We start from the raw sequence: 18741 nt of genomic DNA on the forward strand, positions 1-18741 counted from the left end.
TTCCGGATAAAAAATAACCATTTTACCCCTACTCCGAGGGCAAAATTGTAAACTTACAATTCTTGAAATTAATTAATTTACTATTCCTTTTTATTTGGGTTGGGATGTTACAAGGCCCATGTGTTTCATTTGTTTAACCCAAGTTGTTACAAGGCTGGGGACTTGGCCGAAAAGGTCGTTTCTTTCATAATTCAGGACTAGGTTGGGCTTGGGTGTATTTGAAATTTCAATGTCTTCTTTTTTTCTTTTTTGCTCAGATAATTTCAATGTCATATCATAAGATTTTCCATTCTAATACATAAGTGCTCGATGTTTTTTTTTTTTTAAAAGGAAAACTTCATTCATTAAATATGCAAAACATTACAGGAGTTTGAATGCTCAACAACATAAATAGAAGTATACAACAAAGGCCCGAAATCAATCATTGCGGCCAAAATCAATCATTGTGAATTTAAGGTGAAACTCAGTTTGCTAAACCCACAAAATCCAAAGGAAGTGAATCATTCAAAACTCGGAATGTCTTCTAATTTCATTTTAAAAAAATTGAAATTTCAAAAATCATTCCGGCATGCATCTGCAAAGGAGTTTTCTTTTGATTAATCACTTACATGCAATTGATGAAAATTTTCTTTTTATCAGGGTTAATACAAAATTGTTGGCGAGTAGAATATATCCTATTCTATTTGGGTTTTATTTATTTTTCCTTTTGTATAGATATTATGTAATTAGGATTCCACTTATTTCCTAATTAAACCCTACTAGGGTTTGTAACCTGTATTATAAATACCTCCTTTCGGAGAATGAAATATATCTGAAAATATTCTATTGTTTGACTTGGTATCAGAACCGACTTTCTGGTGACCTGTGTGTGTTGTGCCCACCCGTGTTCTACTGTGTGCCCTCATTTATTTTAGGGTTCTTGTGTATGTGCCTTTGCCGTGTTCCGCTGTGTGCTCTGTCGTGTTTGTGCCTCTACTGTGTTCGTGCATCTGCCTCTACTGTGTTTGTGCCTTGTGCTCTGTCGTGTTCGTGCCTTTACTACGTGCCTCTACTGTGTTCGTGCATCTGCCTCTACTGTGTTTGTGTCTCTGTTGTCTTCGTGCATCTGCCATATTTGTGTCTGTGCTGTGATCTGTTGTATACCCTGCGTGATTTGTTGAGTTTCTGCTACAATCATGGGTGATAATTCCATTGTTGGTGCTGCTGCTGCTTCTGCAAATTTGCATGTTTCTGACTCTATTCCAGGTACTGGCTCTAATACTTGGATAATTGATACTGGTGCTTCTGATCATATGACTTATAATGCTAAATTTTTGGATGAGTTGTCTAGTAACACCCGTGACCCATATATAACTAGTGTTAATGGTTTTCCCTCTCCAATTACTGGTGAGGGCACCATTTCTCTCACCCCAACTCTGTCCTTGTCTCGTGCGTTATTAGTTCCCAATATCCATTGTAACTTGTTATCTGTTGGTCGCTTACTTGATACACTTAAAGCTTCTGCTACTTTCTATCCTACCCATTGCTCTTTTCAGGATCTCAAGACTCACGAGGTGATTGGGCATGGTAAACGGATATGGGGGGTTGTATTATTTGACATTTCCTTCTGCACCAGTTCGTGATCGTGTCGTTGATATTGTTCAACGTTGCAGTGTCAAAGACAAACAACAAATTTGGTTATGGCATCGTCGCTTGGGACACCCTTCATTTGGCTACCTTAAGCGTCTGTTTCCATCTTTATTCCGCTCCTGTGATGAGTCTAGCTTCAAATGTGAGACTTGTGTAATGGCCAAGAGTCACCGTACTGTTTTTCCCTTAAGTAATAATAAAGCTGCCTTGCCTTTTGAATTAGTCCATTCTGATGTATGGGGTCCTGCTTGTGTGACTTCAAATGGTTTCCGTTGGTTTGTTACGTTTATTGATGACTGCACTCGCTTAACATGGGTGTATTTGATGAAGAATAAACATGATGTTGCCTCTATTCTCCCTGATTTTTGTGCCATGGTGTCTACTCAGTTTCATGCTCATGTTAAAGTTTTTCGGACCGATTATGGCGGTGAATATGTGAATCATACATTGAATCAGTTCTTTCGTGATCATGGTATCATTCACCAAACTACCACTCCATTCACTCCTCAACAGAATGGCGTGTCTGAAAGGAAGAATCGTCAGTTACTTGAAGTTGCCCGCTCTCTTATGTTGGATATGTCTATTCCTCATCATCTTTGGGGACATGGTGTCTTGGCCGCCGCCTACTGATTAACCGTACTCCTAGTCGGGTTCTTGATTTCAAGACTCCACTTGATGTGTTGTGTGATCTTACTCCTCCGGTTTCGGTCTCTAAGTTACATCCGAAGGTGTTTGGGTGTGTTGCGTATGTTCATGTCTACTCCCATCAACGGAGTAAACTTGATCCTTGTGCTCTCCGCTGCGTCTTCATTGGTTATTCTACTACTCAGAAGGGTTATAAGTGTTATCACCCGCCTACTCAGAAGGTACATGTCACTTTGGATGTTACTTTTCATGAAGAAGTACCCTACTATGTCTCTCCATTCTCTTCAATTCAGGGGGAGAGGGGGAGTGAATTGAAGAGTTTCGGAGTGAAAAATATGGAAGTTTTTGGACCTGAAGAAGGAATTTCTGGCGAACAGGAAGCGACCGGTCGCAGGGAAGACGCGACCGGTCGCCAACGACTCTGTGATGAAAACGACCGGTCGCACATAGGAAGCGACTGGTCGCTCGCGTCGACGAGCGACAACAGTACCGATACGAGTGACGCGACCGGTCGCGAAGAAAGCCACGACCGGTCGCCATAAGAAATTGTTGGTGTTTTCGAGCATCTCTCAGAAGGACATAACAGTGATATTGGCGACTCTCGTACAGATGAAATTGATAATAGACCCCCCTCTGCCCTGCCATTGCCTCAATCAAGTTGTGATAATGAGGTACTTTCTAGTGATGTGCCTACCTATTCTTTGCCCCCACGTACTACCCGTGGGAAACCTAAAGTGCAATATTCTCCTGATATACATGCCAAGTCTAAATATCTCATTAACCATTATATGTCAACTCATCGTTTATCTAAGTCATATGCATCATATTTGTGTCAATTATCTAGTGTATGTGTGCCAACTAAGTTGCAGGATGCTCTTTCTGATCAAAACTGGGTAGATGCAATGCATGTTGAGATGGAAGCCTTGAACAAGAATGCTACTTGGGAGTTAGTTCCTTTACCAAAAGGAAAAAAGGCAGTTGGGTGCAGATGGGTGTTTATTTTGAAGCACAAGGCTGATGGTTCCATTGATCGTTACAAGGCAAGATTGGTAGCAAAATGGTATACTCAGACATATGGAGTGGATTACACAGAGACTTTTGCTCCAGTAGCTAAGCTCAACACTGTACGCGTACTCTTATCCTTAGCTGCTAACCGTGACTAGCCGCTGCTACAATTTGATGTCAAAAATGCATTCCTCCATGGTGACCTCAAGGAAGAAATATATATGGATCCTCCGCCGGGTATCCCTGTGACTTCTAAGGAGGGTGTGGTGTGCAAGCTACGGAAATCCTTGTATGGATTAAAGCAGTCTCCAAGAGCGTGGTTTGGAAGATTTGCTGCATCCATGAAGAAGTTTGGGTATGTGCAAAGTAACCTTGATCATACTTTGTTTCTGAAGCGTCATAAAGGTAAATTGAAGGCTTTAATTATTTATGTTGATGATATGATTGTGACTGGAGATGATCATGTAGAGATACAGAGTCTTCAGAAGTATCTGGCTTCTAAGTTCGAGATGAAATCATTGGGTGATTTAAAGTATTTTCTTGGAATTGAAGTTGCCAGATCTAAACATGGTATTTTTCTATCCCAAAGAAAGTATGTTTTGGATTTACTTGCAGAAACTGGAATGTTGGATTGTAAACCAATTGATACCCCTAGTGAGCAGAATCATAAGGTGAGTCAGTTTATGCACTCTCCTAGTGTGGATCATATGGGGGCTGTGACTCGTATTTTAAGGTATCTGAAAGTAACTCCTGGCAAGGGGTTAATTTTCTCCAAGTATGGCCATACGAATGTAGAAGGGTATACAGATGTTGATTGGGCAGGTTCAGCCATAGATAGGCGTTCGACATCTGGGTATTTTATGTTTGTGGGTGGCAATCTTGTTACGTGGAGGAGCAAGAAACAAAAGGTGGTGTCTAGATCTAGTGCTGAGGCCGAGTATCGGGGAATGGCCCATGGTATTTCTGAGTTACTATGGTTGAGGAGATTGTTGAAAGACCTTGGTTTTGGGCCTAATAAACCCATGGATTTATATTGTGACAATACGGCTGCGATTGCAATTGCTCATAATCCTGTACAACATGACCGTACAAAACATGTGGAGGTTGATCGAAATTTCATTAAAGAAAAGTTGGATGCGGAGATTGTGTCCTTCCCCTTCATCCGTTCAGAGTATCAGTTAGCTGATGTTCTTACGAAAGCTGTTTCTACAAGTATCTTTCTCAACTCGCTTGACAAGTTGGGCATGCATGACGTCTTTGCTCCAACTTGAGGGGGAGTGTTGGCAAGTAGAATATATCCTATTCTATTTGGGTTTTATTTATTTTTCCTTTTGTATAGATATTATGTAATTAGGATTCCACTTATTTCCTAATTAAACCCTACTAGGGTTTGTAACCTGTATTATAAATACCTCCTTTCGGAGAATGAAATATATCTGAAAATATTCTATCCATATTGTTTGACTAAAATCATTACAATTACTAAAACTAACCAATGAAACTCACAAACAGGAAGTTGAGAAATAACCTAAATACCCATGTTCACACATTTTGTTCATCGGTCTCGTCCATTCCAATCCAATTCAATCTTGAAGCACCCAAACATATAAGAAAGATGGCAGGCCAAAGGGAGACTTTCATAGGATTTTGATCATGCCGGATGAAGCACACATACTGAACTGTCGAGCAAATGCACTGAGAGATGGCACCTACTAATCCATAAATGTCAGGAAGACTACCATATAGCTTTCGCTGGGGACGTGGATAATAAAACCACCACAACGTCCTCCACCTCCTCAGTTCAACTCTTTCCTTTTTACCCTTGTAAATGAGGTCCAAGATGCAAATCAGTACAGCAACAATGGCCAATATCATACCAAATAATGCATAGTGGGGATTGCTTGGAGAGGAAGCCTGATCAAAAGCAAGTGACAAAATCTCTAGGCAGAGGGCAATGAGTAAAAAGATCCGCTTTGCTGAAGTAGCCTACGTACAAATAAGTCAGTAATACGTTCAATTAGAATTTTAATTCAATTGCTGTCCACATCCAGCTTAACAAGTTTCTTTGAATTAAAATTGGATGACAATGATATTCAGACCAGACAGCAATTGAATTAAAATAAAAAATAAAAAACGAGCAGTTTATAAAAAGTTTAAGATATTTCACCTTTAAGAAGCTTTTAGCGCTCAAGTATTTCTCATCTGGTACATGCGACTTTACCACGATGCCTATAGTTTTATTTATTCCCTGGTGCGAAAAAAAGAATTATATTAACAAATAAAAGTGAAAGTGTTTCAAATAATATTTCTACAAGTATTTTTCTTTAAACTTACTTTATTTTCCAATAGAACATGGTTAACGTTCTTGTAAAACCACAATCTGCTACGTCTTTCACGCCCGGTTAAAGAATCTTGGCGAACTACTATTTCTTTACCCAGTTTTTCTATCAGGTCATTCATCCAAATATGATCTTTTTTAATAATTATGAAGGCCTTTTCTATCAGTACTTCAATACCATACTCAGGGTTGAGGTGACAACTTTCCAGCATTTTTATCACATACTTCTTATTTCTACCGTTTAAGAAACATGCAATGTCAAGGAAAACTTCTTTCACTGAATCTTCTAGTGCATCGTAACTTATTTTGAGAATGTCTTGAATCTCTAAGTTAGGAACGCTTCTGTAACCATCTAATGCAATTCTCCATTGATCTATGCTTCTACCACATAGATGTGAACCTATAAGTCCGAGAGCTAACGGAATCCCTTGAGCATAGTGTACTATTGCAGCAGCCACTTTAGCATAATCATCTGGAAGTTTATTTATTGGGAAGGCATTCCAACTGAAGAGCTCAAAAGCTTCATCAAATTCTAATTCCTCCACCTTGTATGTTAGGTTAACTTGATGAGCGGTTAACACATGTTTCTCTCTCGATGTTATGATGATTCTACTGCCCAAACCATACCAATCTGAACCTCCGACTAATTTTTTTAATTGTTCCATTTGATTAACGCAATCAAGAATTAAGAGGACCCTTTTTCGGCTCAACCTTTTCTTTATCACATTTATTCCTTCATCAACATCGGTAAACTCCAATTGCTCTTCCCCTAGAATCTCAGAAAGAACAATCTTTTGTAGTTGGACTAGGCCTCCACGTTCCATTGAATTTTTTCTAACATTTTCCAAAAAACAGCTACCTTCAAACTCATGGGCAATCGAATTATAAACAGCTTTAGCAATTGTTGTCTTACCTATTCCATGAATCCCCCATATACCTACCATGCGAACATCATTTACTCCAACTCCTAAAAGTTCATTCATATCCTTTACACGAGACTCTATTCCAACAGGATGCTTTGCCACATTTAAATAGGTGCGGTTTAATACTTGTGCCGAAATCTCTTCAACAATGTTATCAATAAATTTAGAATTGTGCCTGCAATTTCAAATAATATAAACTCACCAAAAAAATTCTTAAGGGGAAGTGATGCTACCAAACAAGCTATTCATATAACTTGTTTCCTTAGGAAAAAGAATAATGTTAGCACACCAAAATAAGTAAAATATTTTCATGTCATATCCCATTATTTAGTGACTAAATTCTTTATTTAATTTTTATTGTGATACTAGTATTTGTGTTGGTGCCCACAAGTATGACATGTAGCGTGGATTAGTGACGGACATAAAGAGGTGCAAGGAGGTGAAATGCAATAGAAATTGTTAACGAAAATTATTGCAAAAAGACCAAAGTGAGGACTGTTAGAGAGAAGATAAATATTAATGAATGGAATTAAATTTTAAATTTCTTTCAATATTAAAAGTGATCATGAGAGGCTATTGTTTTAACTTAAAAGGGATATAATTGTTAGCTAGGCTATACATTTTCGTTGACGATGATAGAGTTTTGTTAGATGATAGTACTATATATATGTCCTTTTGAGAGATTAGTATGAGTTTTGAATCCTGTACTAAAAGGAATCAATTTTATAAAATTAAAGAAATTAGAAAAAAAAAAAAAAAAAAAATTCAAAACGCTAGTAAGTGGTTCACAAAAATATACCCGTCCAAGAAATACCACCCAGGCAAATTTGTTGCATCTGTAAGAGCTGCCCTCCATCTCAGCACCTTCTCCATGTCATCTCTGAATTTGTTTTCATGGTTAGCAAGTGCCTCACCAAAAGTACCTTGTTGGTTGCGCACATCCATGGGATCCACCTTGTAATAAACTGGCCAAACTATTTGCTGGTTTGATTCTCGACATTGAAGGATCTCAACCAGTTCATCCAAGCACCAGCCTGAGGATGCAAAATTTTCAGAGAATACGATGATAGAAATCCTTGAGTCTTCAATGATTTTATAAAGCATTGGTAATGTTAGTTCTTCTCCTCTTCTAAGAAGCACATCAGCTAGGAAGGTTTTAATTCCCCTTTGAAGCAAATTGCTGTACAAGTGGTCTGTAAAATTGTTGTGGGTATCCGCGCCTCTATAACAGAGAAAGACATCATATGTACATGAATGGTTGAAAGAGGAGGAGGAAGAAGAGGCTCCTAATTGAATGGTCACTGAATCCATTTTGTTTCATAATGATATGTCAACGACTTGAATTCTCTTGCTATATAGGCGTCACGTAGTATATGCCACTTGCATTGTATTATTTGCTAAGCAGTTTCCTGCTACCTGCAACCTGATTGTGAAAGTCAACGTGAATGAGAGCTTGTTATTTCCTGCCGACTTCTGTGTTGATGATGATGGCGACTTACCAACCGAAACAAGATTTTACCAATCTTTCAATTAAAGTTTGTTGGGCTTGTAGCTTAAGTGGTTAAGATCATTTACCCTTGCATATGAGGTTCTATGTTTGATTTCCGTCTCTCACACACAAGGTTCTATGCTTTACCCTTCTAGACTAGTTGATGTGTAATCAATGGCGGACCCAGAAATATACGTAGGGGTAGGCTAAGCCCTTGTTTGTTACAATTTTTTTTATTTATAAGCACACTTTTTTCAGTATATTTTCTTCATCATATTTAGAATTTTTTTGTTATTATACAACATTTGAAACAGAAACAATGTTGGAATTATTGGTAATATTGTTGAAATATTTGGAAGGGATTGAAGGGAAACAAAGAAAGAAACAAAGAACAAATAATTAGAAGGAATTGAAGTAAAAATAAAATAAAAACATCACATTTTGTTGGGCAGTGCACCTGACAAAATAAAAACACATCCCATCCCAACACATATCTCCCCCTTTCTTTGTTATTCTATTTCCTCCTCTCTCTCTCTCTCTCTCTCTCTCTCTCTCTCTCTCTCTCTCTCTTTCTTTCTTTATTCTTTTTCCTTCTTCCTCTCTTCTTCTTTTCTTTCTTCTCTCTCCATCTGCTCTATTTCTCTGTTCTTTCTTCTTGCAGCCGGCTGATTTCTTTGATTGGTCTAGATTGAGCCTACACAATAAGCCTAATCTCAAAAGTCAGCACTATGCTAGAGCACATGCTAGCCTATACGTGGATCTGCCCTTGTGTGTAATCAGCAACTACATTGCAGTTTTTTTGGATTTTCATTCTTCCGAAAAAATTCGAAAAAAGTGGACCTTCAACCTAATTGTGAAAGTCAACTGAATGAGAGCTTGTTATTTCCTGCTAACTTCCGCGCAACTTTGAAAGGTGTCTACTAATCCAGTTGTGGACGTAACTTATATAGTTGATTGATGGGCATATTTTATATTATAAATTTAGCCCCATTCTTAGTATATTTTGGTTAATATTTTGGAAGAATTTTGATACTTTGAATTATATTTCCAATATAGGGCTTTCGATTTCATCTGGAGCAAAACGTAATCAAATGGACGAATTTTGGAGTAATTCTAGTTGGAGGACATTCGTGAGTCACTTAGCTTGATCGTATCAAAATTTCAGATGTTTCTACCAAGCGGTTATTTTCTGGCAATAAAATAAAGGAGCAGTGCGCTGTTCAGGAATAGTGACGTTTTGGGCCTTTATTGTGTTTTTGGAGCCCAAGATTACCTCAGATGGGTTCGTGGCCTTCTGAAGATATGTTCCGAATGTTTTTATCTTTAAAACAAGCTATGTTTGGCCGGATTTGGAGGAGATTTAAGCCCAAAACTTGGCTGGGCAGATTATGGACAGATTCTCCTAGTCCAATTTGGATTTTATGTCATGTCATTATTTTATTTTATTTAGTTTCCTTGTGGGGATAGAAAAGCTGGTTGTGGGAAGCTTCTTTGTAGGAGTATTTAAGCTCTATTTCGCAGAATTTTTAGGGACTTCTCTTTTGGCTTTGGAACGCGACTTTTGCTAGGGTTTTTTGTCACATCCCAGATCGGCTCCGCCGTAGCATAATATTGTCCGCTTTGAGCACCCCCTCTCTGGCCCTCACGGTTTTGTTTCTGGGAGCTCACGATCAACTTCCCAGTGGGTCACCCATCTTGGGATTGCTCTAGCCCCCAACTCGCTTAACTTCGGAGTTCTCACGACTCTGAAGCCAGTGAGCTCCCAAAAGGCCTCGTGCTAGATGGATGCGGGCATGTACATATATGACACATCACCTCCTCTCCGTTGGTCGATATGGGATCTTACAATCCACCCCTCTTAGGGGCCCGACGTCCTCATCGGCACACTCGCACCACACGGCAGAGTGGCTCTGATACCAAATTGTCACATCCCGGGACCCGCTCCGCCATAGCACGATATTGTCCGCTTTGGGCCCCCCCTCTCTGGCCTTTACGGTTTTGTTTTTGGGAGCTCACTACCAACTTCCCAGTGGGTCACCCATCATGGGATTGCTCTGGCCCCCAACTCGCTTAACTTTGGAGTTCCCATGACTTCGAAGCCAGTGAGCTCCCAAAAGATATCGTGCTAGATGGATGCGGGTGTGCACATATAAGGCACATCACCCCCCTCTCCGTTGGTCGATGTGGGATCTCACAATCCACCCCCCTTAGGGGCCCGACGTCCTCGTCAGCACACTCGCACCACATGGCAGAGTGGCTCTGATACCAAATTGTCAGTGCTTAGTAGTGCAACATTCTCTGGCCCTCACGGTTTTGTTTCTGGGAGCTCACGATCAACTTCCCAGTGGGTCACCCATCCTGGGATTGCTCTAGCCCCCAACTCCCTTAACTTTTGAGTTCTCACGAATCCGAAGCCAGTGAGCTCCCAAAAGGCCTCGTGCTAGATGGATGCAGGCATGTACATATATGGCACATCACCCCCTCTCCGTTGGTCGATATGGGATCTTACATTTTTGAAGAACTTCTACTTCAAGGTGTTTTCACTCTTATTCATTCGAATGATATTTTCTTTAATTTTAGTTATGAATATGTGTAACTAATTCAATTGCTAGGGCGAGGCCATAAGCCTTAGCATGAATATGTAATTTTACTAATTTGCTTATGAATGGATGCATGTTTGCTTTGAGTTATTAATCACTGCGTTTAAAACTATCTATCTATTTTAATGACTGATCACCATTAGGATATTTAGACAAGTAATTTGATGCAATTTCTATTGGAACATCACCCTGAAATTGAGGATGGCTTCTTGTGGTTAGTAGTTGTAAGTTCACTTAAGGCGAACATCACGCTCTTAAGGGTTGCATGGTTTTTCAAAGGGTTTTCACAAAGCTTAATGAGTTTTGCATGTTTATATTTGATATGAACATCACAGACGGATTGCATGTTAGATATACGTTTTCGCTTGAACATCACAAGGAAAATATGCATTAGGAAAACCTAACCTTCAAAGCATATATGTGGAAATTCATAAGTAATTGATAAAATTGCATAGGATTGTGACGGTGTTGGCTGAACCCTAGTTTTCTCTAAATTGTTATTTTTAAAAATGGTTTTCCTTCTTTGTTGTTATTATTTCCCAACTTTTAGATTTCTTTTATTGTTAATTTAATCTTTTCAAATTCATAAATTTCAGATCTTTGATAAAATCTATTTTAATCATTAATTAAGAGTTAGTTTAATTACAAATTAATAAAACAATCTTTGGGGACAACGACCTTGCTTGAGCATTTATACTACAATTCCCTTGTATTCTTGCAAGTATTTTCAGTGATTTTAACTCTCTTTGTGCAGGTACTAAAAATCCTATCATTGATGATGAAGATAAGTGACCGATCGAAACTGGGCTTTACGAATCATCTTTCAATTAAATTTTGTTGGGTTGGAACTTGGGTAGAACTTTTTATATACATGCGTGTTGCATTCCTAAAAGGACACAAATTAATGTGCAAACAACCAATTAAAAATACTCGCAAGTGTACGAATCTAATGAAGTATAGATTATGTAAGTACGGGGTCGATCCCACGAAGAACTTGTCGGCTTCTATAAGTTCTAATTTGAGTACGTAAAGAACACTTATTTAACACACTACAAATGCACAAATGCAAATTGGAAACTAAAAAAGAGTAAAGAAATGTAAAAGAAATGAAACAACACAAGAAACCAAAGAAAAACAGAAACAGCACTTTCTATCACCCTTTTATCACCTGTGAACAGTGTCATGAACAGTGCGGTGAACAGTGAACATGAACAGTGACGACCGGTCGTGAACAGTAACGACCGGTCGTTTTTGGGCAGATTCGTTTCTCTGTTTTTCCAGTTTCGACCTCTGTCCAGTGTTTTGCCTATAACTTTCCAACCGTTTATCCAAATTTCAAGTTCTTTATACGGTTGGATTCGGCACAGAAAATGAAAGAACACAACGCGGACCAAAAGTCCAAAACAGTTACGAAAGTAAACAGAATGTAGTAAACAAAACACACAACGTATCAAACACACAACTCACACAGACATTGGGGGGGGGGGGGTGTTTTGGTTTGGTTCAAGTGACCTATTTCTATTGCATGAAAGTAAATGGACTTTGAATTTAAATGAGAATAGCATAGATGAATTATCACAATGTGAAATAAAAATGTAACAAACACTAGGGTTTCGGAATCCACCCTAAACAATTCTACCCAAGTTCATGAATACTCAAGTGATGAACTCTAAACGTGTTGTTGAAGATGTTCGCAATCAAGACCAGTACGAGTGGCTCAAAACGCATTAATTCTCTCTAATGTACGTAAAGTGCAGTACGAGTGCTACAATACTTGTGCCTTCCCTATAATCGAATCTAGGTGTGCTTAGTACTTTGATTCAATTACAAGAAAAACCCATTAAGTTCAAAGAGAATATGAACATCACAAGAATCCTAATAGCATGGTGTTTACATTAGGTATTCAAGAAACCAATTCACATGGATGATTCTTACTTCATCCATTTATTGCTTAGGATAACATGAAGATACACATAATTCCAACAATCTCAAGAAGCATGCTTTCAAAGGTGATCAATCAAAGAAGAACATACATCAAGGATAGATTAATTTGGTGAATTGGAATTCATCAACAATATCTAGAAATTCATACACTCAAGCATCAAAACAATAAGGTAATCATGTTTAGGGCTTCAACCTAAGCCCTAGCTATGGAGTTTAGTTCCTCATACTTATTTCAAATACAAACTCAAAACAAAACTAGAAAGAAGTTACAGATTTTGTGAACATGGGAGCTCAAGGTCTTCAATGGTGGAAATCTCTTCCACTCTTTGCTTTGTTGCCCTTGTCTTCCTCCTTGAGCTCCCTAGCTCCAAGCTTTATCTCCAGCTCCAAAATCTCTGCAAATTGTGGAATAATGTAATTGAATTCATTCCCCCACGTTCAATAGCCCTTTCATTTCAGATTGCACTCTCTTGCCCATCATTTCCAGCTCATACTTTTAATATAAAAGTCTTGCTTTTGTTAAAGCCTTTGCCTTTGTCCCCTTGTCATGATGGGTTCTTTTGTTATTGTCTTCACCAAGATACTCTTTGTTTCAGATAATATCTCTCAACCAAAGTAATTTCTTGTTACCAAGTGTTATGGTAACAAGAAGAATCAAGATAACATTATGGAGGTAAAAGCTGGAGCACTTCGGATTTCCAGAGCTGTGGTAACATGCTGGATTGGTTGGATAGGCAATACTTGTCCAATGAAGCTCAAATTTGGATATGTTGTAGTTAACATCCATTGGAACAAGTTGCATGAAGATCTTCACCTCATCCGAGTACCAGAGCATGTTGATCCAAGGCCAAGAAGTTGACCTACGAAAATGAACAAAATCAGAATTTACAACCAATAATGCACTTTTAGCTCATTTTCATTCTAACCAAGGTAAAATCTAAGAAAACACAAAAAGGAAGTAAAAAGCTATAAAATGTCAAGAACTAACTCAAAATAATAGGTGAATAACATGAAAAATCATGTGTAAAAATGAACCGAACAATGCGCTAAGCTAAGTTTCTGATGCTAAGGGGGGTGTATTCAATTAGGATTTTAATTGATTTTTTTGACGCTTAAAAGTCCAGTGGTATTCAATTATGATTTTTAAGTAATCAATAAAAATTTGATGGTATTCAATTAGGATTTTAAAATCATCAATGCAAGTCTGGTGGTATTCAATTAGGACTTTCAAAAGATTAGAAAAAGTACGGTGGTATTCAATAACTTACCGATTTTGAGGTATTTCATTAAATGATGTATTGTGTGAGACTTTTCAGTGGGTGATATAAATACCAAACCCCATAAAAAATCTCACCCTATTAACCTCTGATTCTCACGTTGCTGGCTTGTTTTGGGAGAAGATGAACAGACTTGAGAAGATAAACAAGGTTCTCATCTTTTTTATGCTTTTCTCTTCACACGTTTGTTCTCATATATGCTATAATACTATTTTTTTTTGTCTCTATTTGTATTATTTGTACTGCTTTGCTATGAGCACAAGCCTATATATTCATTTTTTATGTGTGTTGGTCTGCTCTGGAACAGACAAAAAAGAAGAAAACCAATCTGTAAAGATTGATAGTTTGGATGTTTTTGGTTTGTTGTGCACTGCCTCACTCTTTAGGAATTTTTCTCTTTACTTATTATTTCATAAAATAATATTTTACTGTTATAAAAGCTGGAGGATGACGATTGAATACTATGGAGCTTTTTTGTTTTGACTTGACCCCATAAAAAATCTTTCTTTTTATATAATACTATAGTGGACGGTGGAATGAGTAGAAGTAGTTTATCACTAGGAAATTTCCTTGCATTAGGATGCTTTATTTCTTGGTTTGAATGCACAGTGTTTGGGTCTTCTAGTCCCACTTGGGAGAAAAGGACCACTGTGCTACGAATTGTACTTTGGGCCTCTAGAACATGAAATATAATCAAGGGTTTGCATACCAATCAATTAATAAAAGTTTATCAAGTTGTATATGCAATGATATTTATTACATACTAATAAAAGTCTAATCTTTTTTTTTTTTTTGCTCAGATTGGTGTATAATTATAAGAAGATTGAAGCATACTTTATTTGCTCAAGAGTATCCAGGTAACTACACATCACTAAAATTTGAGACTTTCTTTTTTTGCAAGTATGAATTTGTCCTAATGGCCTTCTCTCATGTGGTTATTTGGCTCTATCATTGTTGTTTGATGTAAAGTTGTGAAAATTATGTGTGATATATGATATAGTAGTAAAAGAAGTTTTTCTTACATGTATGATGTAGTAAAATGAAGGATTCACAACAAGGAAAGGACAAAGGAAAAGGCAAAAGTTCTGATAATTATGAACTTTGGACCAAGGAAGAAAGCGATTTTCTGTTAGAGCTATTGGTTGATGGTATCAATCGAGGATGGCGTGATAGTAATGGGTCAATAAGTAAGCAAACAATAGAAAAAAGAGTACTTCCTCGCCTAAATGAGAAAACCGTGTCTCCTAAAACATATAACAATTACTTGAGCCGAATGAGATGGTATAAGAAGCAGTTTGATAAAATGACTACTCTTATGCGTAACAACTCTGGATTTGGGTGGGACCCAATCACAAAGAAGTTTACGGCTAGTGATGAAGTATGGGAAAATTACTTGAAGGTGAGCCTCATATTATATGCTATGTCACTTACTAGCTTACTCTAATATTTTATTTATAATATATTAACAATCATCAATTTTTTTTTCTTTGCTAGTCCCACCCAAGTCACAAGAACCTTCAGACAGAAAGTGTTGCTAATTATGATGATTTAAAAATTGTGGTTGGGGGTGCAACTGCTACTGGGAATGGCTCACTTGCCTTAGGTGTCGATGATACCGATGCAACAACTTTTAGGGATGAGGAAAACCTAAATTTTGGGATGGAAGACTTTACATATGATGCTGCCAATGAGACATTTGTAGCACCAAGTCACTATCAACCATCCTTCCAACCTTCATCACCCTACCAATCTACACCACCCATTGAGTCCCCTTTAGGTTTTGAGGTTCCTCAAGGAAAAACAAGTCAAAAGAAGCGAAGTAGATCCGAGTATGAAGGGAGTTCTAACTCAATTGATTCCACCAATCAAGCTAAAGAGAAAGTTCTTGAAACCATATCCACCAATTTTGAGAAAATCTATGCTCTAATGGAGAAAAGAGAGAGAGATAGAGAGAGAGATAGAGAGAATGGTATTTGGGATGCTATGAAGGATGTACCAAACTTGGATGACAATGTTCGATACAAGGCGGTTGAATTGCTTAATACTAAAGTAAAACAAGACATGTTCTTGAAGATGTCACCCGAAGAGCGCTCATCTTGGATATCCTTCAAATTGGGATGAATTGTTATTTGGATCACCTTGGTTTTTGGTTGAGAATTGTTTCCTTTGAATTGTTGAACTATGAATTTGATTTTTGGTATTTTGGTTGAACTATGTATTTGGTTGAACTATGTATTTGGTTTAATTTGGTTGAACTATGTATTTGGTTATGTCATTTTGGTTGAACTATGTATTTGGTTATGTCATTTTAGTTTAACTATGTTGTTTTTTTAATTTCCATGAATATGCTATATTTTTTCACACCATGAACAAAAAGGGGTGACCAACTAAGAATATGTATGAAAATCACTGGAAACGATAAAGTAATATGATCAGCTAAACTTTTCATTGTTCTAATTAATATGTATGTGAATTCTTTTTTATTTTATTTTATCAGCATGTGAATTACATGATAAAGAATTATTTTTTCATCTTTTTTTTTCCTTTGTAGTCTCATGTATTTGCATTCAACAAACAATGTCACTTTCTGCAATTCCTAATTTGTCGGTTAATTTTGATTTTTTTTTTCAGCAGCATATATTTTAATATCTACATACAATGTCATACCCAAACATATATGAAGATCATGACAGAGAAGAAGAAGAAATCGATAATGAAGAAATTGGTGAACAAGAAATAGATGAAGATTTGGATGAAGAATTTGATGAAGGCATTAAGATTTTACTTATGGCAACTGAAACGTTAATACATGTGCTACATCAGTTTGAGGGGGATGAAGGACATATTGAGCGTCCGTTGGATATGATTATATACATCAAGCATTGAATGATGATCCCGCAATTTTCCGACAGGTATATAGGATGTATCCTGATGTGTTCCAAAAGTTATGCACTATCCTTCGAGAAAAAACACTCTTAAAGGACACAAGATATATTTGTGTTGAAGAAATGCTAGCAGCATTTTTACAAATTGTCGGTCAAAATTCTCGATATTGTGTCATTCGTAAAATATTTGGGCGATCACAATTTGCCACAAGTGAAAATTTTCATAAAGTTTTGAGGGCTTTGAATACAATAGCATCTGAGTTGATGGCTAAACCAGGATCGGGAGTGCCAGCTAAAATTAGAGAAAGTACAAGGTTTTATCCTTATTTCAAGGTAAGTGACAACTACCATATTATTATTATTATTATTATTATTATTATTATAATACCATTACATTTTTGAATTATTGTAGGATTGCATTGGAGCTATTGATGGCACACATATTCCAGCAATAGTGAGGGGACGCAATGTCAGCAACTATCGTAATCGACATGGAAATATATCCCAAAATGTAGTAGCAGCTTGCAATTTTGATTTGGAATTCATGTATGTCCTTAGCGGATGGGAGGGTTCGGCTCATGATTCAAAAGTGTTAAGTGATGCTCTATCAAGGAGGAATGGTCTTAAAGTTCCTCAAGGTAAATACTTATCTTTTTGGTGGAAATACGTTTTTATTTCTTTGTTGCATACTAATATGTATATATATGTACTATATAATTAGGTAAATATTTCTTAGTGGATTGTGGATTCGCCAACCGACGCCAATTTTTAGCTCCGTTTCGAGGTGTGCGATATCATCTCCAAGATTTTGCAGGTCATGGTCGTGACCCTGAAAATGAAAATGAGTTGTTCAACCTTCGCCATGCGTCCTTAAGGAATGTGATCGAGAGGATATTTGGTATTTTTAAATCGCGATTCACAATTTTTAAGTCAGCTCCTCCATTTCTATTTAAAACACAAGCAGAGCTAGTGTTGGCATGTGCAGCATTACATAACTTTCTTCGTAAGGAGTGTTGTTCCGATGAATTTCCTATTGAGCCAACTGATGCATCTTCATCATCTTCAACCTCACCAATACCAGTTGACGAAGAGGACAATTTGGAACAGATTTATCAAACCCAAGAGCAACAAAGAGAGGATGCTAACACATGGAGAGCTAGCATAGCTTCAGCTATGTGGAGAGATGCTATCTAGGTCATATGAGGAGATGAAGCTCCAACAAATGTTTATTACGTCTTGAATAACTTTTGTTTTCCTTAAGCCATGTCTAGTTGCTACATGACGTTATTGTTATTACTTTTATCATTTGGTTATTTATCAATGGCATAATTTATCCATATTATTATATAATTTTTATTTCATATGAAATCCTATAGCAAACCTTTTGATTCTTTGGAGAATACTAAAAAGTCCTAAGTGAATCATAAGAAAATCATGAATCACAATCTATTAAAATCATAAGTAAAATCTTGTAATTACCAAATCCTGCTGAAATCCATTACATTAAAATCCTGTGATTAAACTCTATTAAAATCGCAATTGAATAAATTGAATCCTAAAAATTGCAGTCAAACTTTTCATTGCATGAAAAACAAGATTGATTATCACCACACACAAAAATAAATAAATAAAAAATTATAAAGAGGATACGAAAGAAACACATGTCTTTAGACTCTGAACCATATATACCGATGATGATGAGATTAAAAGTTTATTTTAATATATATATATATATATTCCTTTTTTATTGAGTAATCTCTCAAATAATTTTATTTGAAGAACACCTTTAGGATTCCTTATGATTTTTTTCAACGATCCACTCAAAATCGAGGTCCACCCTTCCGGCTATAGCTGCTACTTGACGAGTGGAACACTTTATTCAACTACGGCAACGTCCAATTCGGACGTCAAGTGGCCGGAAATTCAATTTGAAAACCGGCCAAACTTAGGGTTGAAAATCGAGTTACCTAGACTAGAAATCGATCAAATCCTACCCAACCATCAGC

General features: G+C 37.1%; 1 protein-coding gene and 1 pseudogene across 1 annotated transcript; one reads left to right on the plus strand and one right to left on the minus strand.

Annotated features, from left to right (window-relative positions):
- Positions 1-4574: 4574 nt before the first annotated feature.
- LOC110770994 (disease resistance protein RPV1-like) lies at positions 4575-7918 on the minus strand. The gene is made up of 4 exons (XM_088251028.1): positions 7340-7918; positions 5614-6715; positions 5447-5527; positions 4575-5265 (listed from the first exon to the last, which is right to left on the minus strand). The coding sequence occupies exons 1-4, from the start codon at positions 7849-7851 to the stop codon at positions 4822-4824; spliced, it is 2139 nt and encodes a 712-aa protein (XP_088107154.1). The 5' UTR covers positions 7852-7918; the 3' UTR covers positions 4575-4821.
- A 6971-nt stretch (positions 7919-14889) lies between these two features.
- On the plus strand, positions 14890-15971 carry LOC110746455 (uncharacterized protein At2g29880 pseudogene; annotated as a pseudogene).
- Positions 15972-18741: the final 2770 nt, after the last annotated feature.

The sequence above is a fragment of the Prunus avium genome, chromosome 3 (genome assembly GCF_965620075.1).
Source record: "Prunus avium chromosome 3, drPruAviu1.hap1.1, whole genome shotgun sequence".
Taxonomy (NCBI): Eukaryota; Viridiplantae; Streptophyta; class Magnoliopsida; order Rosales; family Rosaceae; genus Prunus; species Prunus avium.